Source organism: Balaenoptera musculus, chromosome 16 (assembly GCF_009873245.2).
Source record: "Balaenoptera musculus isolate JJ_BM4_2016_0621 chromosome 16, mBalMus1.pri.v3, whole genome shotgun sequence".
Classification (NCBI taxonomy): Eukaryota; Metazoa; Chordata; class Mammalia; order Artiodactyla; family Balaenopteridae; genus Balaenoptera; species Balaenoptera musculus.
In genome coordinates, this window is record NC_045800.1 from 26,038,038 (window position 1) to 26,065,254 (window position 27,217).

At 34.0% G+C, this 27,217-nt stretch overlaps 1 protein-coding gene and 1 non-coding gene across 4 annotated transcripts in view; both read left to right on the forward strand.

Annotated features, from left to right (window-relative positions):
- NT5C2 (5'-nucleotidase, cytosolic II) overlaps nucleotides 1-27,217 on the forward strand; it is a 105,880-nt gene that overhangs the window by 53,246 nt on the left and 25,417 nt on the right. For all 3 annotated transcript variants that reach the window (XM_036828129.1, XM_036828128.1, XM_036828127.1), the window contains one exon: nucleotides 8,095-8,168. In XM_036828129.1, coding sequence (XP_036684024.1) covers nucleotides 8,095-8,168 — 74 coding nt within the window. The remainder of the gene's footprint in view (nucleotides 1-8,094; nucleotides 8,169-27,217) is intronic.
- On the forward strand, nucleotides 27,046-27,118 carry TRNAK-CUU. The gene has a single exon. It is a non-coding gene; the product is annotated as a tRNA-Lys (tRNA).

Sequence of the window (27,217 nt, forward strand, 5' to 3'; positions counted from 1 at the left end):
ACATCTAACAACATGAATGAGCCTCAGAAGTATTGTGCTAAGAAAAATGACCAGACACAGACTACACTGTGTTTGATTCCATTTATCTGAAAGCTCTAGTGGCAGAAGGCATAGATCAGCGGTAGTCTGGGGCCGTGGGTTGGGGAGGGTATTGCAGAAGGACATGAGGGAATATTTTGGGTTGATTGGGGTAGTTATTACATGAGTGTATATAATTGCCAAAACTCACCAAACTTTTCACTTAAAGTGGGTGAATTTCACTTTAAGTAAATTATACCTCAATAAAGTATATACCTCAACTTGTTTATTTTAAATTTTGTAAATAAAACAGTTATTGTTTATGTATATTCAGGGAAATATATTTGGGAAGATACAGGTGCTCTAGGATGTGTAATGCAAGGAAAAATGCATTCTCCTTTCAGTGTCATGATTGAACTCTAGTCTTCTAAAGCTGTTAGAAAGCCTTTTATTACTAGAGCTATTGTCCTTTAGATGAGAGGCCAGAATCAGTTTTGGCATTTGCTTTTATTTTAAATTCTAGATTTTGACCTCTCTTTTCCATTATAGGTACAGTCAGTACACTTGTTAATTTGGCCTAATGATAACATGGATAAATATATTTTCTTCTCTAATCTTTCTTTATCCCACAGAATTCAACCTTAATATTTTGCTGCATTTTATAAATGATCTTCTATACACTGGTTTTAATTTTAAAGAATTGGGGAGAGAAAGTAAAGAGTTTAGGGGGAAATAGGAAAAAAGGTTGGAAAAACCTGTTTTTAATTCAACTGAGATTTTAGAACAGTAAATTTATTTTCAGAAGTACTGACATTGTTTCTGGTTTCTCCCTTAATTTATGTATTCTTCATTTGTTAGTCCTCTTTTTTATTCCCCACCATTCTGCTCTCATTACTGCAGTTTCTTCATTTGAGATTGAAGGTGAAGGGAATTTTAATGTCTGTTTCTTAAAGAGAGAGATCTCCTTAAAGTATGCTTTGAAGTCTTTGGGGGAAAGATAGCATGATCACTACTCTTAGTCTCTTATCGCTTTTAAGATACACATTTTTTTTCACATTTAGACATCTCTGAATTTGGGCTACATCTAGCAATATACCACCTAGAATTAAGTTGAGTTCTTCTAGAAAGGATTTCATTTCTCTCAGTCACTTAGGGGCAATATTAACCACCCTAGTAGTGTAAATTCAGACCACAAACCTACCTGACTTAATTGTTCAAATTCTCAGGGGGAGGATTTTCCCCTTCCTTGGACTCACTGTCAAGGCTGAGATGTACAAATGTCCTTATATGCTTTTTCTTTGTTGCAGATTTATTTCTCCTTTTTCCTTGTATTATGGGTATTGCCCTTTGAGAATCCTAGCTTTATGAGGCTGACTTTTCTTCGGCATCCCTCCCACCCACCCCCCTTGCCCTTTGCTAGTGACATATGATATGGGTGAGTTTTACAATTGATGGCATCTTAAATTTTAATCATCCTTAATTTTGTTCTGTGCATGCCTCCACATTCTCTTCTTTTCACTGGAACTTATTTATATTGAGTATTTGAGAAAAATTAATATTATAATTAATTCACATATTATTTTAGAAATGATAATATGCTTGTTCAGACTTTCAAAGTACAGGGTACTATTTTCATGGTATAATCTGATAAACAAAATGTATCCCCCCTGAGGATGATCCTCAGAGAAAATATTCAGACAAATTAGTAAGAAGTTATTGGCTGGAAATTTATGAAGACAAAAACTTATGCTTAAATGACTTTTGTTTCTATAATCTAGTCTAAAATTTCTTGTTGTATCTGTATATCCATGGTATTTAAACTTTGAATTTTTAAGAATCCATTTCATAAATTAGAAAGTTTTTACCTTTTTTTTTTTTAATCACTAACATTCTTTTACTGAAGAATGGAGACATAAAGGCAGAATGAGGTCTTGCCATTATGTTTTTTTAAAGAACAGCTTTATTGAGATATAGTTCACATACCATTCAGTTCACCCTTTAAAGAGTACAGTTCAGTGGTTTTAGTATATTCACAAGAGTTGTGCAACCAACAGCACTCTCTCATTTTAGAACATTTTTATTATCCCCCGAGGGAAACTCCCCATTCCCTCTCCCCCACAGCCTCTGGCAACCACTAATTGCTATTAAGGTTTTAGTTTAAATTTAATTTTTAGTTCTGTTAAATACTGTGTCCGGTCTTTACCAGGCCCTATGCTAGTTTTTGGGAAGGCAATAAATCCTGGCCTCAAAGTTTATAATCCAGTAAAGAATAAGAGAATGAAACACATACTTTATGTATATGATAAAATATAGAAATTAATGATTTTGAATATTCATACTGCTCACACGGATCACAACTTTATAGAATTTTAGTTGTTGGTGAAATCTCTTTCATTAACTAAAAAAGTAATCTGAGACCCAGAGGCATCACTGTTATATAGTTCTCTGGCATGGCCAGAATAGTTTCTTAAAGAAATCACTTGAAATTGCTGGGTCTTGAAAAATAAGATGGAGATAACTGAGAAGGTCATTTCAGGTATGGGGAACAGTATAAGCAAAACCTCAGGGCACTTTTAGGAAATAACAAGTAGTTCATTTTGATTATTAGAGCAAATGGTGCGTGATGTGGAGCAACATGAGATAAAACTGATTTTGGAAAGATCTCCATCTTTCCAAGGCTTTGAACTCCTTGAAGATATAAAAGTTTGTAATATATTAGTCTGGTGGTAGGTAGTGAGGAATGTCTAAAGGTTATTATGTAGGTGATTATAGAGCTGGGCATTAGGACAGTACTTCTCATGTATGTTAGAGGACCAGTTTTTTTTTTTAATTCTATTGTTTCAAATTGATACACTTATAATAAAAATGAATTACTAGAAAAATGAAAACATAAAATGTAAGTATACATTTTTTGTTACTGTGTTCAACAAACAAAATTTTTTTGTCGAATTGCTGTAGAAGTTTCTAAATACTTGCAATTTCTTGAATTAGTAACAATACTTCACAAACCAGCATTAGTCTGTGGACCACACTTTGAGTAGCACTACTTCAAAGCAATTAATTTGGCATTAGTGTGCAGGCAGAGCAATTGAGAGATGATTGCTGGAGAGTTAATGAGGACCTGGACAAATTGTTAGCAGTTTAAGTTGAATGGAAGATCTGGATTAGAGACATTTGGAAATTTAAATGAAGGCAAGTGAGATGATATGGATTTGAGGGAGAGGAAAGAATCAAAAGATGTTAACTAGATTTTAGGCTTGAGGGGAAAATGAGAGTGCCATAGCAGAAATAGAAACTAGTTGGGGAGAAAAGATACTAAATTAGGTTTTCAACAAAACTTCACATTATAGCATTTTTCTGTTAATTAACACACACACACATGCACCATTTGGTTGGTAATCTAAATTTGGCACTCTCCAAAAAGCATTGTAACTTTTTCTTTTCTTTGATTGTAACAAACTTTGAGTAATATAATTACACAAACCTATAACCAAAACATGCCTAGGAAGATTTTTTACTTGTATCCTTATTCTCATTTATTGTTGCAGTAACTGTTATTGGGCCTTTGGCCAGGAACTTGTGACTCTTAGGCAGGGGGAGGAGCTAGGGATAAAGTTCACCAGTGCCAAAGAAATTCTATTCCAAATGGATTTGTGTGGAGCAACAGTGATATCCAATGACAAGTTAAATTAGACACAGAGGTGTTTTCTCCAACACCGTCTCAGAAGATACATGCTGTTGAGGGGGCCTGGTTCAGACTAAAACAGTCTTTCAAGTAAGGTTAAAGTCACACACAAAAAATTATACTAGGGTCTTGAAGAAGAATTTTGTTATGTGACTTCAAGAACTAGTTGACTCTGATAGTTTCACACTTTGCAGAACGGCAACCAGTGACAGATGAGGTAATACTGCTTTGAATTATGAGTTATATCTCAAAACCATTAAGAGCTTGCTATTTACAAAATTCCAAATTTAGTAAATTGCATGTTCATGTTCCTTAAGTGTAAGAATTCTAGATCCCTGTTCTTAAAGCACGTTATATTAATAGTCCTATTTCTTTTTATTAATATCTATATTTATTTGGATAGCATTTCTTCAAGTTTTATGCCTTACTGCAAGTGTTATATGATAGTAAAAACTGTTACATTTGTCTTTGTGTTGAAGTCTGTGCCTGGTTTTATAGTGTTTATGGGTCTGTCTCCTAAAGGTTGTGTCTCTTGTTTTAATGCTCAAATCTATATCTTGCAAATGACTTAGTATGTAGGAATTTCTGGCTGATAATTGCATTTTAAGGTTGGATGCTTTTAGTTCAGTCATGCTTTCTAGGGTGGCAACTTTGTGCTTTATTTAAAGCAAGCTTCGGAAAGTTAGTTTCACAAATACATTCAGGCTCTTGAAGATAGAGGTGGAGTATGTTCCACTGGTTAATAATTTAGAAAAGTGACACAAGTTGACTGGCATTGACAAAGATACAGTCAAGGTCTTGGGACCAATAGAAATTTTTGGATTCCCCAAGCAGATATGATATTTTCGTTTTAAATGTGTGGTGGAACAGTGAGCCAGTCTTTTAATTGATATAGTACCTAACACTTTCTTTTATTATAATAGTAAAGAATAGTTATTAGTTTGAGGCCAAGAGATCAGTTTCTCTTTAAGACTATGTTCTGGAGACGTGGTATTTCTGGCTCAAGGCTGCCTCTCTGCTGAAGTCAGTGCATACTTTCAGCATTTGGATGTTTATTATCTTTGTAAATCATAGCATATATATTACTACAGTTCTCTATAATGCAGCTGTTCCATTTTGTCATCATAGCTTTGCTTATGCACTTTAGATATTCATGTACGAATTAGATTTAATTCCCTATTGCCCCCATCTCCCATGTTGTAGCATAAATTAGGGAAAGAAAAGGAGAGATGAGAATATATGTGAGGTTTTTCTTTTTGTTTCATAATAGGAGTAAATTAGACGGGGAGACAGGAGTGATTGTTTCTTTTTTAAATTCAGGAGTTGCTTCTGTGGGTGAGGGTACTTATTTTAAATGAAAATGAAAAGATAAAGGATATTTGGTTTCATAGAAAAATGTGTTATTTTCTAATTTTAGACATCTAGAAAGTCTTTGCTAGTTTTAGCTACTTCCTGAAGGACAGCTTCTAGGATATATGTCATAAAATGGTAGTTGCTTTGTAATAAGCATTCAACAAATGTGTTGATTGAATAAAGTGACCAGTTAGTCAACAAGGAAAGAGTGTGATTTGATGGATATTTAGCAACGATTATTTTCACAGAAAAAACAGATTTTCTTATTCCTGATATATATCATTCCCAGAGTTTCTGTGGATAATACCTAAGGTACATTATGATCTCTATATCCTTAAAAAATATGAAAAGGAATACAGGCTTAACCTCTCTTCTGGACGAGAAAGAAACGGGTAAGCTATCTAGCTGGGTCTGTTGATAGTTTCTTTCTACCTTTATCAGTGATTGAGTGATACTAGCAAAGTATCTTTTTTTTCTGTGATTGTAGCTGTGCCTAAAACCAGCTTGCATCATTCTTCTATCAGAATCAAAGCTGTTTCTTTTATTATGTGGCTCCACATATATCTCTCCTGGATAGAAAAATCTTCCCAGTCTGTTCCTGCCTGAATTCCCATAGAATATTTTAGGCATGTCAGCTGTTTGGGCTCTGATCAAGGATTTGATCCAGTTGGCCCCCTAGCCTGAATTGAGAGTGTGTTTGAAAAGCCTGAGCTTCAGTGTGTTTCTAGAGTTAAAACCATTACTCGGTGTCTTTTCCCTCTCTTGTGCCTTCATAAGGATTTATATAACTGGAAAAAGGTGATAATAAAGTAGATCCTCCAATCAGTAGAAATAGAGTGAAGTTTGATGAAGTGGTAGAAGGGTCATGGTGATATAGTTGGAGTTTGGGTTTTTTTTTTTTTTTTTTTTAAGATTTGGGTAGGTGTCATTTATCCTCTAGTTCCCTGTATCTTTCAGCTATTCCCTACTCTTCCCCTCCCATCCATTATTAATCTAATCAAAGTAAATGTTGATTTTACAGAATACCAGGTTTTCTTAGGGAAAGAAAGTGTAGATGTTTTATATAACATCTCTCTCAGGAACTAAGAGTTTTATAAAGCTAATCCAGTGTGCATAGCACACTATGAGGTAAGAAATGATTTTCATATTTTTTAGAAGATAACATTTCTGAATTCAAGGACCTATTGATTTTTAAGTCCCCTGTTAAAATATTTTTAAGCAAATATTTGATTATTTGTCTGCATTTAAAGTTGGTGCATATCAGGGAACTCTGCTCAGTGTTATGTGGCAGCCTGGATGGGAGGGGAGTTTGGGGGAGAATGGATACATGCATATGTATGGCTGAGTCCCTTTGCTGTGCATCTGAAACTATCACAACATCGTCAATTGCCTATACTCGAATATAAAATAAAAAGTTAAAAAAATAATAAAATTGGTGCATACATTCTGAGATGAGAGGAAAAGTTTTCTATTAAAGTTTAAAACAGTAATATTTGAGTTGGTGAAGAGTTTTTTTAAAAAGTCATTATCTAGATTAGTGGTTTCCAAACTCTGGAGTATTTCACAGTTAAAATATGGAGCATTCATCCCTGTGTGTGCTTATTTATAAATTATCTATACTACTATTCTTACTTGTATGTAGTAGAAAACATACACAAATTAGACATTTTAAAATGGTGAGATAAATTTGAGTAGAAGCTGTAATACTTTCTTCTGTATCCCAGTGGAGTCTTCTGTATCCCCAGGTGCAGTCACTCCTCTTTGGAGACTACTGACCTATATTGTTAATGCGGGAAGCCCAGCCCAGGTATCTTTATTTCTACCATGTTTCCTGGGTGATTTGTAGCATTCTCATTTCTCATAGCTACTTATGAAATGAAGGCAAAGAAGAGGTTTGGTAATAAGAGGATAAACCATTCAGTAATTTTGGCCACCATACTTTGGGATCAGATGGAGGGGTATCCTTATTTTCAGAGATGATTAAAACTTACCGCAAGCACCGTCATGGTGATGATCCACCATGCTATTATATGTTTAGTTTTCTCTGTGTCTTCATGGCGATCTTTCTGAAATTTGAATCTGATTATTTCATTTCATCAAAATCTGATAATTTGTTCTTGCCTGCAGGATAAAGTCCAAACTCTCTAATGTGACATACAAAGTCTTCATTAATTTGACCCTTGCTATCCTTTTTTACCTTCATAACCTTTGTTGCCTCTTTCCCTTCTCCTCTGGAAAACTTCCGTTTGCAAAAACAAACAAAAGTAAAACCAAAGAAAACCCAGCTCCAGCCTCAGTAAATGTTTTTTGGTTCATTACAAACCCTGTTTTTCCTTTGTCATTCTGTCTGGAATGCCCTTCTTGCTTTGTCCTACTGGAAAACTTCTACTAATTGTTAAAATCAGCTCAGATATCTCATCTGGTCTCTAAACAACTTGTTTTCTCTCCTGCATGTTATTTTATAGCATTTATTGAATTGCTATAATTATTTGCTTATAAGTCTCTCTCCTGCTATGCTGAATTCCTCAAGGATAGAGATTGTAAGTTAAAATATAAGTTCCATGAGGGCAGGTATTCTTTTGTTCTCTGTCATATCACAGTATCTGGCATATAATAGGCATTCAGTAAGTATTTGTCACATGAATCTGTTTATATTTGTGTCTTTAGTGTCTGGCATGTGGTAGGCTTTAAATGAACCTCTGTTTATTAAATAAATTATAAATGAATGAGTGAATGAATTATAAAATCTCAGAAATAAGCTTATTTTATGGGGTCTGACTTAGAAAAGGAGAGCTGATTCTCTGAAAACTTGAGTACATGGCATCATTAAAATCAAGACACAATAAGGAAATTTATGTACTTTTGTATAATATCTGATGTCACTTATGGTATAAGGAGGACTTGAATAATTTATATTATGAATCTTAATATTGGTATTTAAATGAATTCTAGAAAGAGAGCCCAATAATTCCATTGAACTTAATTTTTTTTGTTGTTTCAGTGTTAACTGAGATATCATTTTTTACTCCTTTCTTTAGGGTGTTTGTGAACCGAAGTTTAGCCATGGAAAAAATAAAGTGTTTTGGTTTTGATATGGATTATACACTTGCTGGTAAGTAGCACTTTCTGATTGCTTAAGAACTACTACTTTGGATATAACACAGTAGGCCATTCAATAAACACTTGTTGACGTAGTCATATATTTAGCTGCCAGTCATGTATTTAGCTCAATCTCTTTCATTGAGATTTGTGAATATTGAAATTACCAGATGTCCTTGAGATCTAGATTGTAGAGATAGGTAGAACAAGTGCTAAATTATTTTAGAGACCCTGGTAAGAAATATGATGAAATTATACATTAATGTGTATATTTGGGCACTTTTGACTTTTACTCTATCAAAGATGGAATTTTGTATCTCTCTACCACCGGTAAATGTTTATCAGTTAAAATTTTTAATATTTTCTTAAGACAAATGAAAAATGTGTTGATTTTCTATTGAAGTGATTGCACATGTACTATGTAAAGACTTTTTAAAAACTAGAGCTATTACTTTGTTCATTATCAAATAGACCTTAAACACCAGCATTCTGCTGTTTTTCCCTTCATATCTCTGAGACATATTTGAAATACTCAATGTACTAGCCAATAGTTGCAACATCTGTTCAGAACTTATGAAGTTTTTATTAAAATATTTGCAGTCTGACAAAAATGTCATTTAATTTAAGAAGGAGTAGGGATGAACAAGGATCAACTGTATAGCACAGGGAACTATAGTCTGTATTCAATATCTTGTAGTAACCTATAATGGAAAAGAATCTGAAAAAGAATATATATATATATATATATATATATATATATATATATATATATATAACTGAATCACTTTGCTGTACACCTGAAACTAACACAACATTGTAAATCAACTAACTGTACTTCAGTTAAAAAAAAACTAAAAAGAAAAGTAGGGATGAAGAACTGAGTTGAGCACATGTGCATATATGTATGTACACGCACATGTAGACAACTGTGACACTCAGAAAAGAATCTTTCAGAAATTTTCTCTAAAAAATACTGTCTTTAAGTACACAAAAACATTAAGATGTATTAGTTTACTTATGTTCAGAAACTTTATATAACATTATTAGAAGGTTTATATCATCTCAAATTAGACAAATCTCAATTTGATGTTCAATTTAGGCTACAAATATAAGTGAATAATATAAATGTACAAAAATGAACACATGTAGTTTATAGGTACTTGCCACATATATGTGGGTATGATATTTTACCAAACAAGTTCTGTATTGAAAATATACACTGACTTGGTTTGAATTTCTCTTTCTTCCCTCTGTATTTTTTGTTATTTATTTGGTATTCTATTGCCTTAAAGCTGTTTTTGCAGCAGTTAGATTCTTTTATATTTTCCTAATTGGACACAGACACTTTTAGGTATACTTGTCAGAAAGCAGTTCGAAGCGCTATACTTTCTCAATGTAGATCTTGCTGTCCAAATTGGGAGAAAATCTTGCATTTTCTCTCCTTTCTAGAATTCTACTCTTCAGGGAAAAGAATGGCAAGGTAGTTTGGCAGCTGAAAGGGATATTAACTAAAGCAGAAGTAGAAGTTAATGGGGCTGAAACGTGACAAACTTTTTTTTTTTTGGTTATTAAGACAGTCTCACTGTATTGAAGTAGTTCAATTCAATAAGTATTTATTGGAAACCTGTAATGTGCCTGGCACATTTTGTTACTGAACATTGAGATAAATGTATATTCCCATAGAATAATTTAAAAAAGAATTCTCTTGTTTAACAAAAAAGTCACTGAATCTTAGTTTCTAAACTTTAAAGCTACCTTACGGTTTCTTCTTTTTATATGCTTTTTTTTTTGTAATCCCACTTTATATTTTAATGCTTACTCTTAGTCTAGACACTAATATACTTTGCTTATACGTAACAATAATTATTAACATTTATTAAGTGCTTATTATATGCCAAGCCCTGTTCTGAGTGTTTTACATAGGTTATTTCATTTAGTACGTAGATTATCTCATTCACATCACTTACTTAATATTTACAAAATCCTATGAGGCAGATACTACTATTATTGTCTTCATTTTACAGCAGATGCTGATTTTTTAAGGACTTTGTCTCAAAACATTTAGCTGTGATATAGCTGAACTACGATTCAAACTTAAGCATCGTGTTTATATATGTATATGATATATATGTATATAATAAATTTAAATTATTATTTTGAATATTGACAGTTTATAGTGAGGTATAATTTCAAAGTAATAAGTACCCCCCCCAAACAAACCGAGACTTAAGCACTCAAAAGGGCAAAGCTCTTTAAAGTAGCCCCCTTGAGAGACTATATATTCTTCCAACAGTTCTATGTTGGATGAAAAACATTGGTACTACCCTGTGGTATTGCCTTCACTTCATAAAGCATGTAGGAAAACAAGTTTATTGACTTCATACCTGTCACCTGTTTTCCAGAATAGTATTCATTAAATTTGTCTGTGAATGACTTTTGGTAATTTTAACAAACAAACTGCACCCTTGAAGTGCTAAGGACTTTTCATCAGAAAAATATGCCATGAAGTAGAGAGACTAGACTAAAAGAAGTGTTTTTTGAAAGCTTCGATAAATATCCCTGAAATAAGTGTAATAGCCTCACAGGGTGAATTCATGGAAAGGGCCTGTATTCTTTCTGAAGACTTTTCTGAGACATTGCCTTCTCTGTGCAATCCTGACACCTTGCTATATCATTCCCCAGAGCAATTTGTATGTCACTTGCAGCTTTTGTTCATTTGCATGCCTCCCCTTTGGCCTGTGAATTCCTCAAGGGTAAGGGCTTTCTTTTTCACATTTATATCCTTTGTGTTGCCTAAAGCCTGACATATAGTAGTTGCCCAGTAAATATTTATTGAATGAACAATTTGGGTGCATAAGTTTTAATATATCAGTTTAAGAATCAATCATAGTATTTTAGTTTACCCAGTGTAAAATATACACTAATAATTCAAGTTAAATACTTTCAAATATGAACTTATTTTTAAAATTTTAATAAACTGTATTGAGGAATAAGTTACATACAATAAAATACATGCATTTTAAGTATATAGATTGAGTTTGATAAAATGTATACACCTGTGTAACCACTGCCACAATCAAGATATAGAATATTTCCATCACTCCAGAAAGTTCCCTCACTGCCTTTTTGAAGTTACTTCTCTCTCCGGCCCCACTCTTTGCCTCAGAGCTTTTTGTCACTACAGATTAATTTTACCTTTCCAGAATTTCATGTAAATGGAATCATATTCTAATGTACTCTTGTTTCTGGCTTCTTTTGCTTAGCATAATTTTTTTCGTGATTTATTCATGTGTGTCTGTCAGTAGGCAGTTCATTCTTTTTTTACCCCTAACTTTTTAAACTTTTTATTTTCAAATATTTTTAGACCTTTGGAAGAGCTGCAAAAATAAGAGTTTGCCTTTAGTCTCTCCTAATAGTAACATCTTACTTGACCATGGTTGACTGTAGTACAATTATAAAAACTAAGAAATTAACATTAGTACAGTACTGTTAATTGAACTATAGACTTTATTCAGTTTTTACAATAAAGTCCTTTATTCCAATCCAAGATCCAAACCAGAATCTCACATTGCATTTAGTTGTCATATATCCGTTGCCTCTTCTGTGACACTTCCTACGTCTTTCATTGCTTTGACACTTTAAAGAGTACTGGTTAGGTATTTTTGTAGCATATTTCACAATTCGGGTTTGTCTGATGTTTCTTCATGAATAGATTGAAGTATTATGCATATTTGGGAAGAATACCACAGAAGTGATGTGCCCTTCTTAGAGCATGATACCAGGGGTACATAATGTTGATAGGTCTTACTACTAGGGATGTTAACCCGTCAAAATTATGAAATTCTCCTTTCTCTTTAAACTTTACTTTTTTTTTTGGAGGGGAGGCCAAGTAGTAGTCCTTTGTTTTTATACTGCAATTTGTTTATCCTTTTATCTGTTGATGAGCATTTGGGTTGTTTCCAGTTTGGGGCTATTGTGAGTAAAACTGTTAAGAACATTGGTGGTGTACAAGTCTTTTTGTGGATATATATTTTTATTTCTTTCCTGGGAAAATACTTAGGAGTGTAATTGCCAGATTATGTTTACCTTGTAGGGAACTGACAAATGGTTTTTCAAAGTAGTGATACCGTTTTAAATTTCTACTCGGCAAACATGCGATTTCTAGTTGCTTCACTCCTTGTTTACACTTGACATTGTCAGTCCTTTGAATTTAGCCATTATAGTGAATATGTAGTGTTATTTCACTGTGATTTTACTTCGTATTTCTCTGTTAACTAGTGATGTTGAAAATCTTCATGTACTTATTGGCTATTTGTATTTCTTTTGTGAAGTGCCTGTTCAAATGTGCATGGTTTAATTGGGTTGTTTGTCTTTTTATTTTCAAGCTATAGAAGTTCTTTATATATTCTGAATACTGGTCCTTTGTCAGATATATACCTTCTGAATATATTGACCAATATGTGTTAGTATGTCTATTGACATTCTATTCCATTGGTCTAAGTGAATATCACGTGGTCTTGATTGATTATTGTGGGTTTTATAGTTAGTCTTGAAGTCAGGTAGTGTTAAGTCCTCTAACTTTATTCTTTTCTCGAATTGTTTTGATATTCTAGGTCCTTCACATTACTGTATAAATTTTAGAATAAGCTTATCACTTTTTTTTCAAAACAGCCCAGTGGGATCTTGATTAGGATTGTCTTGATCCCTTGTTCCCTTTGTGGAAAATTGACATCTTAACTACATAGAATCTTCCAGTCCATGAACATTAATACATCATTCCATTTACCTAATCTTCTTTCTTATCTTTTAGCAATTTTTTTGTGTGATAATTGGTGTAAAGGTCTTATACATATTTTGTCAAATTCATTTGTTAAGTATTTCATATTTTTATGTAGTTGTAAATGGTGTTTTAAACTTCATTTTCTATTTTTTTGTCATTTTCATTTGGAAATGCAGCTTATTTTTGTGTCCTGTGACTTGCTTAATTTGTTTATTATTCAATAGTTCTAGGAGCTCTTTTGTAGATTCCTTAGAATTATCTACATATATGATCATATGGTCTGCAAATAATTTACTTTTTCCTTTCCAATCTATATATAGCTTATTAAAAAAAAATTTGGCCCCATTGCACTGACTAAAACCGTAATACCATGTTGAATAGAGGTGTTGAGAATTGACCTCCTTGGGTGTTCTTGGTCTTAAGGAGAGAATGTTTAGTTTTTCACTATTAAGTATGATGTTGGTTGCAGGTTTTTTGTAGATGATTTTTGTTAGGTTGAGGAAGTTCCCTTTTATTCTTAGTTTTCCGAGAGTTTTTTTTTTTTTTTTAACATGAATGGGTGCTAAATTTCATCAAATATTTTTCTGCCTCAATTGAGATGATCATATGGTTTTTCTATTTTAGTCTGTTAAAAGGGTGAATGGCATTGATTGATTTCTGAATGTTAAACCAATTTTGCATTCCTGGAATAAATCCTTCTTGGTCATGTACCTTTTTTTTTTTTATTGGCAAATTTGATTTGCCAATATTTTGTTGAGGATTTTTGCATTCTGTTCATGAGGGGTATTAGTTGATAGTTTTCTTGTAATGTCTGTCTAATTTTGGTTTAGGGTAATGCTGACCTCATATACTGAGTTGGAAACCATTTCGCTTTCCCTTTTTCTTTTCTTTTTTTTTTTTTTGTTTGTTTGTATTTTGGCAGTGCCTCGCAGCTTGTGGGATTTTAGTTCCCCAACCAGGGATCGAACCTGGGCCCTCCTCAGTAAGAGCACAGAGTCCTAACCACTGGACTGCCAGGGAATTCCCCCATTTCATTTTCTTATTTTTGGAAATCTTGGGTAGGATTGGTATTATTTTTTCCTTAAATATTTGATAGGAGTGAAACCATGTAGGCCTGGAGTTATCTTTTTGTGGGAAGGTTTCAAATTATACATTTAACTTTTTTTTTTTTTTTTAGGGGGGGGCAGAAGGAAAGAAGCTTTTTTTTTTTAATTAATTAATTAATTTATTTTTGGCTGTGTTGGGTCTTCGTTTCTGTGTGAGGGCTTTCTCTAGTTGTGGCAAGTGGGGGCTACTCTTCATCGCAGTGCGCGGGCCTGTCACTATCATGGCCTCTCTTGTTGCGGAGCACAGGCTCCAGAGGCGCAGGCTCAGTAGTTGTGGCTTATGGGCCTAGTTGCTCTGTGGCATGTGGGATCTTCCCAGACCAGGGCTCAAACCCGTGTCCCCTGCATTAGCAGGCAGATTCTCAACCACTGTGCCACCAGGGAAGCCCTACATTCAACTTTTAAACATAGATATAGGGCAAGTCAGTTTCTATTTCTTCTTGGATTAATTTTGATAATTTGTGCCATTTCATCTAAGTTTAAAATTTATTGGCATCAAATTATTCATAATTTTTTTAATTATTCTTTTGATGTCTGTAGGATCTGTAGTAATGTTCCTGTTTTCATTCCTGATACTGGTAATTTGTGCCTTTTTTTTTTTTTTTTTTTTTCCTTCAGCAATCTAGCCAGAGGTTTATCTATGTTATCAGTCCTCCCCCAAAGAACCACCTTTTGGTTTCAGTGAGTGCATGAGGATGAGGAAGATTTAAATTTAAAGGTGATTTTAAATTTTATTTATTTATTTATGGTTGTGTTGGGTCTTTGTTTCTGTGCGAGGTCTTTCTCTAGTTGCGGCAAGCGGGGGCCACTCTTCATCACGGTGCGCGGGCCTCTCACTATCGCGGCCTCTCTTGTTGCGGAGCACAGGCTCCAGATGCGCGGGCTCAGTAATTGTGGCTCACGGGCCCAGTTGCTCCGCCGCATGTGGGATCCTCCCAGACCAGGGCTCGAACCTGTGTCCCCTGCATTGGCAGGCGGATTCTCAACCACTGTGCCACCATGGAAGCCCCAAGGTGATTTTAAAGTAATTATTTATAACTCTGAGGTTACAACCTGCTTTTATGATAATTGTTAACTGTAAAAACAGTAGTTAAAAAAAAAAGGTAGTTACTTATAAAATTAATAAAGTATTATCCAGATATTCCAGACATCATTATCTTTATTTGGTTTATATTTTTTATTAGGACCTAGGCATTAACCATTTTTATTTCTGATGATAATTTTTAAGTTTGATTGTTTTGCTTCTGTATTCTAACTCTTAGCACCGTTAACATTTTTTATGTTGTTGGCCTACTTTCTTGCTTCAGGTGTTACTGGAAAATGCTGATTCTTTGTGCAGAATGAAATGTGGCACAATGCACTTTCTTTCAATTTTTTTCCCCCTGTATATTTTGACTTCAGAGTTCGGGGGATTAGGGAATTGGTTGTTTTACCCTTTTTTTCAGTATAATTTCAGTGTATATTAAGTGCTTAATAAATAGTAGCAGTTACAATAAATAGCTACTCTCTTGTATACTATTCCTAACTAGAGAAGACATTCAATAACCATTTGCTTTTTTTAATTGGGGGAAGGAACAAGCCAATAAATGTTCATTTTATATGAAATGAAATTATTAGATATGCTCTAAAATTGCTATTAGCATAATCTATGAATTGGCTATTCTGGCAAACAATATTTTGAGTGATACAGAGTTATCATTTACAGCATAGATGGATTACTAGTTTTCAGAGTTAGAATGTAGTGAAATTGATAGTAAGACTAGGATTGATGCTTCTGAAGTGTCTGGATAGGGCATCACATCTCAAATGGCAGTCATGTTTTGGAATGGTACATTCAGTGAGAGAGGGTGGTTACCAGCTCAGGGCCTACCTTATCACGCTGTAAACTTTGCCTAAATTTCTTCTCAGAAAACAGTTCCATAGGTTTTCTCAAAGTTTCTTTTCCCCTGTTTACAAATGTTTGAAATATACATGTCTTTTTCATAGAAAGTGTTGGGAATGGGGTCTAATTGTGGAGACTTAAGCTATTTTCATAAGGATACAGTACTGTTTTTGGTCTAGAAAATGGCCACAGGAGACCTTCTTTGGGAGGAAGGGTGTCATGGTTTGGGTTAGCTCTGATTTTTCACCTTTAATTCATATTGATAGGTAAGAAAATTGGCTTTGAATAATCCTCATGTTCTTCATGTCAAATGTTGGGGTTGATAGATTTAGTGATGAATAATCATTTAAAACTTTGATTTGTCATTAATAAATAAGGAAGAGGATAATTGAGGCAAGAATACATACATGGACTCTAAGAATGTTAAGCTGTATGTATATAATTATTCCAAACTTGTAATTTTCCAAAAGTAAATTATATGGACCTTTGGTAGAATGAAGTTAAGTTGTGGCGTTTTTTGTTTGTTTGTTTGTTTGTTTAGTTTATTAAAAGAGAAATTGATGGCCTTACTTATATTAATTTTTAAAAATTTTACGATTTTGCTTACAGTTTGGTACATTTATTCCCCTGAATGAAGTGAATCACAGTGCTCAGTATCAAATCCATTCTGATGGGAACCTCATTATCTTCATCTGATCTGAATGTCAGCCTCATAGCACAGTTTTTTAGAGAAGATCCCTTTATCATCAGCTATCCCTATAATTAAAGCAAACTATACATTTTTGTTTTTATTAGTTTATTTGCAGGATATCTATGTAAGATTGACATTTTTATATAAGATAAAAATTAAAACTCCCAAACAAAAAACTTTTGGACCTAAATCAGTTTTAATCCTGAAATCTGCCTAGAGAATTAATGCCAGTATTCGTATTTATTTAGCTCCATCTCTGTAATACTGTAGATTAACACTTTATTTCTCTAATGGGATTATGTACGTTAATTATGGTCTAACCAGTTTTTCTACTAAGTACAGATGAGTTTACATATGAAAGTCAATGTTTAGAATCTAGGTCATACTTAGTCTTGTATATTAGCTTTGCCAGTGACTAATGGTGGACTAAGTTTTAAATAAAAAGTACCTATTAGGCCTATTTATAATTCCTCTCTCACCCCAATTACTTTATCAACATTCTTTCCACATGATGTATATTAGAAACTGGTCCTTTGCATTTTTGGCTTCCTCTGCAGATAAGTGTTTTTCTTTTCCCTTGGCTTCTCTTCCCCTTAATTAGACCTGTTGAGTGCTCTGGTTTCCTATTTTATTAAGTTGCCCTAGTGTAGGTCCTTTCTAGACCTCAGAATTTGTTTGTGGTCTTTTTCTGAGAGTGATCTTTAGCCTTTTTGTGCTTAAGTGGGACAGACAGATGGATCAGACTTGTAAGTGCATTCTCCAGGACAAATCAAGCCAAAAAAGGTCTTGATAGTCGACCTAAGATTAGGTCTTTGGACTTGTCAGAGAGCAAGAAAGTTGTTTTTAACCCAATTACTCCCTCTCCACAGAATGAAGGGACCAATCTATACTATTTGTGAATTTTGTTTCTTTGATTTTGTTTGCATAGAGGACTCCTAAAAATGTTATGTTGCTGAATTTGTTGTTACTAAGAGTGGACAGAAGAGTGAAAATAGAAAACAAAAGGAGGATTGGAGTTTTTAAGGTTTAGTGCTTGTTTATTTTTCAAGTGGCATATAGGCATAAAAAGACCTGTGGTTTCCATTACTCTTAGTATTCTGTTACTTAGTTTTATAATATTATACCAAGAAATTTATTGCTGAGGTTTCAAATAAGAAAATCTTTTGTGATTAAATGAGTGACATAATGTACTTACATCACCTCCTCACAGTTACAGATCATCACTTTCTGACAGACTGCTAATCTACAAAATGTGGTTTCTTTAACAAGCAAAATGCTAGTCAGTAGCTGTTAAGTGAGAGTAATCTGGGTATAAAAAAGTGATTAAAAAAAAAAGCCAGAATAACCCTCTTTCTGTTTTGAGGGATAAGTCCCATAACACTCTGAGTTTAGGCCCAGTCTTGTTTTTCATCTTTACCTTAGAGGCTATGTGGTTGGAGAAGAAGAAGAAACCTCAGAGTGTGATAGACTTGGGTTTGGATCCCAGCTCTACCTTGTACTAGCTCTTGGCCACCAACATGTTACTTAGCCTCCCTGAGTCTCAGTTCCTTCATTTAATCCAAAAAGAAGGAAAGAGTGAGTATAGGGATAAACTATTGGTATAAAGTTTGAATGGAATAATGTATATAAAATGATAAATGCAATGAAAGTAGTTTTCTTGCTCTGACTGGTGATACCAAAATATTAATATACTGAACTTGAGCGTAGGGAAACTCTAAGGAGAAAAGTGTCAATATTAAACTCATTTGTACTCCTATATCTTGTGGGAAAACCTGGAGTGCTAAACAGATGGTAGTGGAATATTTAATCATTCTTTTGAATTTTCTTCTTAAGTATTGCAAATGATCACAAACTTAACAGAAAGTTAAAGTTCTTTTCTGAGTAAATTTTTAATGACGGGGTATTTGGCATCAGATTATGTTTCTGTAGAAATAAAGCAGTGTTTTCAGTGAAGGGTTATTTCTTAGCAGGATCATGCTGAAGGAATAGATTTCTGAGAAAGGATCCTTACTTAAATTAAAAAATTTTACTTTATGACAAAGATATCACTGATATGCTTCTAATAAATGCAAGGGGAGTTATTTGCTTTTTTGAAACAATAAGACTCTTTTAAGTGGAAAGAACTAGTTGACCTTTGCAGGTGCATGAAAGACTTAAACATGCAGTAAGTTCCATGGAATTAACATCAAAATTATATATGTAGAATTGTTAAGTTTTCGGAAGGTTTTACCCCAAGGGAGAGTAGTACAACATTTTTGGGTGGGGGGAAGATTTGTTAATATTTACTTAATGCCCTTCACAAATACAGAGTGACTCTTGGTTTAGGATTATGACAATGTATTACTATTTCTAACTTGGTTCATTTAGGAAATCATCTTGATTTTTCTTTTTTCAATTAAGAAGTCTGGTGGTTTTTTTGTTTGTTTGTTTTGTTTGTTTGTTTGTTTCCCCTCTTGGGCTCAAAGATCCCAAAGAGACACATTCCAATATTTTACCAACTTCAACACCTTCAGGTTCTGAGCCATTTAAGTCCAGTAATAAGTTCCTTATTTCTGTTACCATTTCAGAAATAGTGGATGCCATGGGCAGTGTCTAGTCTCCCCCATCTTTTCTGAAAAATTGTCAGGAGGAAGAGAATAAACATTTATTAAGCATGTATTATTATGAGCTAGAAAATGTACTTTATGTACAGCGTAGCTTTTAATCCTCATATCAACCCTCTGAAGTAGGGATTACTAGCTCCATTTTACAAATAAGGCCACCAAGTCAACAGGTAAAATGACCTGTATGTAGCTTGTACATTGGCTTAAGACTCATAGCTAAAATTTAAACCCAGGTCAGTTTCCATTTCTCATGCTGCTCCCAGCTATCAGAGGTATAGAAATTATTTACTTACCTCTAGATGATAACTTAATAAGAGAAAAAAACTCTTAAGCATAAAAGATCATCCTTCGTTTTGTTCCCAAAATAGGAATTCTCCCTAGGGCGAAATCCATCTTGCTCTTGTATCTATTTAAATGTAATCCTCATTCTTAGACTGCAGATATAGTAGTTGCCTCTTACCTACACTTTCACTTTCCATGGTTTCATTTACCCACAGTCAACTGTGGTCAGAAAAAAAAATTTTTTTTAATGGAATATTCCAGAAATAAGCAATTCATAAGTTTTAAATTGCACGCTGTTCTGAGTAGCACGATGGAATCTCGCACCTTCCTGCTCCATCCCACCCAGAATGTGAATCATCCCTTTGTCCCGTGTATCCTCCCTGTTAGTCATCTAATAGCCCTCTCAGTTATTAGATCAACTGTCATGATATCACAATGCTTGTGTTCAAGTGACCTTTATTTTTTTTTTTAATAATGGCCCCAAAGAGCAAGAGTAGTGATGCTGGCAATTCATATTTGCTGAAGAGAAGCCTTTAAATGCTTCCTTTGAGTGAAAAAGTGAAAGTTCTCAACTTCATAAGGAAAGAAAACAATCATGCTGAGGTTACTGAGATCTACAGTAAGAATGAATATTTGCGAAATTGTGAAGAAGGAAATAGAAACTCGTGCTAGTTCTGCTGTCACCTCAAACTACAAAAGTCTGGCCACCGTTTGTGTGATGAGTGCTTAGTTAAGATGGAAAAGGCATTAAATATGTACAATAAGATATTTTGAGAGAGTGTGCATAACTTTTATTACAGTATATTGTTATAATTATTCTATTTTATTATTAGTTATGATTGTTCATCTCTTACTGTGCCTAATTTATAAATTAAGCTTTATCAGAGATATGTATGTATAGGAAAAAACATAGTATATGTAAGGTTTGGTACTGTCTACGGTTTCAGGCATCCACCGGGGCTCTTGGAACGAATTCACCAAAGATAAAGGGGGACTACTATAGTTTTACGCAGTTTTTCTTTCTTTAATTTTTAGAAGCAATCTTAAAGGAATGAAGCCTTAAGAGTACTGTATAAATACTGTATTCTACTTTTAGAATTATAAAATTATGCTTATTTTCAATTAAAAAATCTTGGGAGGGATTGAAAATATATTTTAGACTCCTTTTGAATTTTTCTGTCCTCCTCTCCTTTCTAGGCCATGTCATTAGCCGCTGGGGATGAAATTTAATTATGCCAAAGCTAAGCACTTCTCATTAACAAGCCTAAAGTGGGGAGAGAAGATAGAATAAAGCTATTAGGAATATCAAGGAAGAAATTAAGAGAAACTAGTCCTTGGTTTTGGTAAATCTGCTACTAGCAGAAGCATCTCAGGACTTTTGATCTCTCATCCTATCCTCTCAGGCATAGTAGATGCACTCTGATCTTGTTTTATTGTTAACTGGAATTGACTCAATTCACTTGACATTTAAATGAACATTTTTTTGCATGGTGTATGTACTTGGACTAAAGTCCAGAGCACTCAGATCATGTTTCTGTCAGCAATTGTATATTCCTACCAAACTTATTGGCATTAGAGGCATTTAAAGGGGTGAGGAAAAACAATTAAAGTAACAAGTATTATATAGTATTGGTGTACTGTCACTGAAGACATCTCAAACAAGGTAGAGCACTTTTTTCTTCCCTTTTTTTTTTGTGGTAAAATATTCATAACGTAAAATTTACTATTTCTTCATTTTTAAGCGTATAATTGAGTGACATTAAATACATCCACAGTGTTGTGCAACCTTCACCACTATCCATTTCCAGAACTTTTTCATCATCCCAAACAGAAACTCTGTACCCATTAAGCAATAACTCCCCATTTCCTCTTCCCTTCAGTCCCTATAACCTCTAGTATACTTTCTGTCTCTGTGAATTTACCTATTCTGTATATTTCATATAAATAGTAGAGTCATAGAATATTTGTCTTTTTATGTCTGGCTTATATCTCTTGTCATAATGTTTTCAAATTTCATCCATGTTGTAGCATATCTCAGAATTTCATTCCTTTCTAAGGCTGAATAATATTCCATTATATTTATATAACACATTTTGTTTATCCATCATCTGTCAGTGGATACTTTGGATGCTTCCACCTTTTGGCCACTGTGACTAATGCTGCTATGAACATTGGTGTACAAGTGTCTGCTTAAGTCCTTGCTTTCAGTTTTTCTAGGTCTATACCCTGGAATGGAATTGCTGGATCACATGGTAATTCTATGTTTAACTTTTTGAGGGACTGCCACACTGTTTTCCACAGTGGCTGCACCATTTTACAGTCCCATCAGCCATGCAGGAGGGTTCCAATTTCTCCATATCCTGGCCAACACTTGTTATTTTCAGGTTTTTGTTGTTGTTTTTGTTTTGATAATAGTCTTCCTAATGGGTGTGAAGTGGTATCTCATTGTGGTTTTTGATTTACATTTCCCTAATGGCTGGTGATGTTGAGCATCTTTCATGTGCCTATTAGCCATTTGTATATCTTATTTGGAGAAATATCTATTTAAAGTCCTTTGTCCAGTTTTTAAATGGGTTGTTTGTTTTGTTGTAGTTGTTGAGTTGCAGGAGCTCTTTAAATATTCTAGATGTTAATCCCTTTTCAGGTATATGATTTGCAAATATTGTCTCTCATTCTGTGTGTTGTTTTTTCACTCTCTTGATAGTGTCTTTTGAAGCAGAAAAGTTTTTAATTTTGATGAAGTCTAACTTATCTATTTTTTCTTCTGTTGCCTGTGGTTTTGCTGATTTCACATCCAAGAGGTCATTGCCAAATCCAATGTAATGAAATATAATGAAATACATTGAAATGTAATGAAATATTTCATTATATTGGTAAATCCAATATAATGAAAATGTTCTAAGTGTTTTATGTTTTTAGCTCTTAATATTTAGATCTTTGATCCATTTTGAGTTAATTTTTGTGTGTGGTTATAAGGTAAGGGTCTAACTTCATTCTTTCACATGTGGACATCTAGTTTTCTCAACACCGTTGAAAAGATTGCTCTTTCCTTGCTGAATAGGCTAGACATTCTTGTCAAAAATCATTTGACCATATATGCAGAGAGAACACTTATTTTTATTTTTTTATTTCTATATATATTTTTTAAATTTTATTTATTTAATTTCGGCTGCGTTGGGTCTTCGTAGCTGCACACGGGCTTTTTCTAGTTGCGGTGAGCGGGGGCTACTCTTCGTTGTGGTGCGCGGGCTTCTCATTGAGGTGGCTGCTTCTCTTGTTGAGGAGCACGGGCTCTAGGCCTGCGAGCTTCAGTAGTTGTGGTGCACGGGCTTAGTTGCTCCATGGCATGTGGGATCTTCCCAGACCAGGGCTCAAACCCGTGTCCCCTGCATTGGCAGGTGGATTCCCAAATACTGTGCCACCAGGGAAGTCCCAAGAACACTTTTTAAAAAAATGAAACATATGACAATGTAAACTTTTATGTCTCTGCTTCAACATCTCTCCTTAAAGAAAGATGAGGCTCCTTGCAATAGTGATGAATTAAATTAATATGGAACATCAGCTGAATTGAACTTACTGTGGATAGTGTATAAACTGGATGGATCTGTTTGAAGTTCTTAGTATGACAACAGGGTCTCTTAAAGGAATGCATTTCCTGAAAAGTTTTTTGTACAAACCAAGGAAGATAACCAAAAGGAAGATAATCAAAAAGGCCAGAGAAATTCTCATTGTCCTAGGTCATGAGATAGTAGTCAGAGCATCCTTCTCATAACTTGGAAAATGTAGAACTTCCACATTACCATACTCCACAGCCCTCCAAACAGATTGTCTGTGTGCAGGAGGTTTTTGTGTTAGTGAATGATGGTGTACAAGTCAGTGAAGGTTATTAACCTGTGTGTCCTCTGACTTATTCTTGAGGGGTTTATCAGTTTGTGAATGGATCTAATGTTCACAGTTGAAGATTAAAGGAATATAAAAATAGGTGTAGTTCGGTAAGTGAAATGCATTCATTATCCCCCCTTAGTGATCTTTTTTCTTTTTCTTTTTTTTTTTTATTTTTTAGATCTTTTTTCTTAAAAGAACTTTTGAATGGGTTTTTTGTTTCTTGTTTTTCTGAAACAGTAGAATAAGAGGATAAGCTGAGTGAACAGAGAAACTAGGGTAACAGATAAAAGGGGGGGAAACCTTTTCAAAAAGAGATGATCCCTTTCCATAAAAGAAAAAAACAGGGATGGTGGTTGATAAAATTACCAATAAAAGTAAATTGGAAAACAGCCTCATAAAACTAAGCAAAATAAAAATCTAATTAGAATATATTATAAGGACTCAACCCAAAAAAGAGAATTGTGAAGATGAAAAGTGATAATTTAGTATTCGAGTCCAATCAGTGATTTGTATCAAGGATCCAGTTAGAATAAGCTGAACTTCACAGGCCTATGGTTGAATGGGTTTACATAGCTGGAAGGTTTGCTACCTATAAAGCAATAAAGTTTACTTTTATGTAAATCCTCAAAAGAGATTTGAGGTGACTTGCAAAATTAAACACATATAAAATGGGTCAAAAGACTAATTTTATAAAAGAAAGCCCATAAGAAAATATGCTGCCAAATAGATATTATCCTTCATAAAGTCACCTTATTAGGGAAAACTTACTGCAATACCTCTGTCATTTCTTAGAATTTTAGGAATTCCTTTGGAATTGTTTCCACAGCCAGTTTATAAACCCACAAGAAAACCTGCTTCATTACTTCAAGTAGTCACACCTGTTTTTTAACCCGTCTCGAATTCCCCTTAGTCGCTGGTTGCTTTCAATAACTGCCCCCCACACCTTAAATTAAATTCATCATCTGTTGATGAAAATATGCCACCAGGGAGGATATATATCTAGAACAGTGTGCTGTTGACTCTGAAAGTAATTTTGAAAGAAGAATTTCAGATATGTTTTGAGTAATGATTGCATTACTGGAATAAGTATCAATATATATTGCCTCAGAAGTGATTATTTTGAATGGGAGAAGGCTCACTTGGATGGTAAATTTTATTACATTTGCTTTTAAAAGGTATTATTTGGGGAGAGGGTGGGGAAAAAATAAAAGGCATAATACAGTTTGATTGTTTTCACTTCAGGATTGTTTTGTTTTGGAGGTTTTTGGTTTATTTTTCTGTTGTTTTGGGGTAGTTGTCATTTAGAGAGAACTTACTTAGGAATAGATTCATTGATCCTTAGGTAGAAATACTTCTTTATTAGTTTGTTTCTTTAACTGAACAAAGCTATCCTCTTTTTAACTGAGCTATTTTTGATGGCATCCCTAATATAAAAATTTTCTCACATGTTTACACTTCTGTTTTCTTTAGCCCAACATATCAGCCTATGTGTTAACTCTGATTTCCTAAGAGTTTTTTTTTTTTTTTTTTTTTTTGGTTGCAGGGAGGGCCGCAGGTTTTCTCTAATTGCGGCGAGCCGGACTTCTCTTTGTTTTGGTGCGCGGGCTTCTCCTTGCTGTGGCTTCTCTTGTTGCGGATCACGGGCTCTAGGAGCGCGGGCTTTAGTAGTTTTGGCAGCAGGCTCAGTAGTCTTGGCTCATGGGCTCTAGAGCGCAGGCTCAGTAGTTGTGGCGCACAGGCTTAGTTGCTCCGCGGCATGTGGGATCTTCCCAGATCAGGGATCAAACCCATGTCCCCTTCACTGGCAGGCAGATTCTTAACCACTGGGCCACCAGCGAAGTCCCTCCTAAGAGTTTTAATGCATGGTAGTACTAAGCCAGTACTATCATACCAAAAGATCAGTGCTTTTGGTAGAACTGGTTTTCTCATCAAGACTATAAAATTGATAGCCATAGTATAGTTAAAATATTTCTGAGCAATCCTTAATTTGGAAGGCTTTTATTATAACTTATTGCTGATAAAAAGACTATTCTGGTATTACATTGGCCTCTAAATGGGAAGGATTTTTAAGCAGTTTAATTAAAGGATCACCTGATCTAGGTAATGAAATAATTCTGTAGGTGCATATATATGATACTTGTGTGCTATTTAAATATTCTGTTATCGATCAGTTAAAAAACTTTTTCATCTGATAAAATTACTCAATCGGGAAAGAATAAATCAGTGAGGGTAGAGGAAACAAGAATCCAAAATAGTGATAATTGTTAATGGGTTTAAAGTAGCTCATTTAATATTCTATCTACTTTTGTGTATAATTAAAAAATATCCTTAATAAAGTTAAATTTAAAAATCAGGTGGGGAAAACTGACCAAATACCAACAAAGTGATTTTATTTTTAAAAGGGCGTTTAAATTTTAAGGTCTCTTTTTAGTCTTTTCATTTCCATTTGAGAATATAATCTTTATTTTAGCTCCTCTTACTGCTTTTTCTTAAACTTAAGAATTTCTTACACTACCTCCCTCAAGAAATGAAATACCATTTCCCCAGCCAAGCATACTTTTGAAGTGGTCTCTGTATGTTAGGGAAGAATTAAAAAAGAAATAATACTCCAGTGTATTATCTTCTTGTGGATTAAAGTTCTTTGTATTAGTTGAGATAAATACTCTCAAGGCTGTTATTTTTAGATATATATTTATATTATATATTACCTGTGTTAGGTTTATACATTACTTTTAGGCAGCCTATTTATTTATTTATCTACACTTAGTTTCTAAGCTTTGATTTCCTTTATGTCATTTCTGTATCCCAGTAGAGTTTTCACTAATTTTAGATTCATCCTCTGAATTGCAGTAATATATGGTTTGTTTCTAGATCATTAGGAAATTCAAATGATTTCTTAATAAAACCCAATTCCATGTCCTCCATATTACACAGTGAGTGATAGAAATAATTCATTACCAGTGTTTATGGTCTTTGTTTTCCATTGCTAGGCATAAAAGCATTCAAATGTAAGCCAGATTTTTTGTGTGATTGTCATGTAATATTAGTTGCATCAGTAAAATTACTAAAATGAATCTTTTTTGTTTTAATATCCCATGCCATTTTCAACATGGATAAACTTGTTTTCAAAATAGTCCTAACATAATAGCTATCTTTGATTCATTATTTCTTTTCTGCTTACACATTCTCTGAATGTTTGCTTTATCATGGGGATAATGGCCACTGAGAACAAGACAAATGATTATAGAGTTAAGCTGTGTAGGGAAGATTTAGGTTAAACGTAATGGATAAAACCTGCTGGGTCAGGGAACTCTAATAGTTGGTTACCTAGGCAGATCATGAGGTGATTGTGATTCTTTAAATCACTGGGAACATTTGTTTGATTTCACAGTCATATGAAAGAATCAGATTCAGATAATTACAATTGTTATGGCATAATTGTTACAGCATTGTGGTAGGGGACCAAATTAAGTGACTACATAACGGTTCCTTTATTTCCTAAATTTTTTTATCCACCGCCTCAATTTTTCCTTGAGGTGAATAGAACAACAACATTATCTAGGATACTCTGTGGTTGTTGAAGAATGAATTTTTCCACCTGGATTTCCAATTCATTAAGTACTTAAATTCTATTTCTTTAAGACTTTTTGAGGAGGGGAATTCCCTGGCAGTCCAGTGGTTAGGACTCCGTGCTCTTACTGCTGAGGGCCTGGGTTCGATCCCTGGTCAGGGAAGTATCAATAAGATCCCACAAGCTGTGCGGCACAGCAAAAAAAAAAAAAAGGCTCTTTGAAGAGGACAGTCAAACCATTTCAGTTAGATGGAGAACTTAT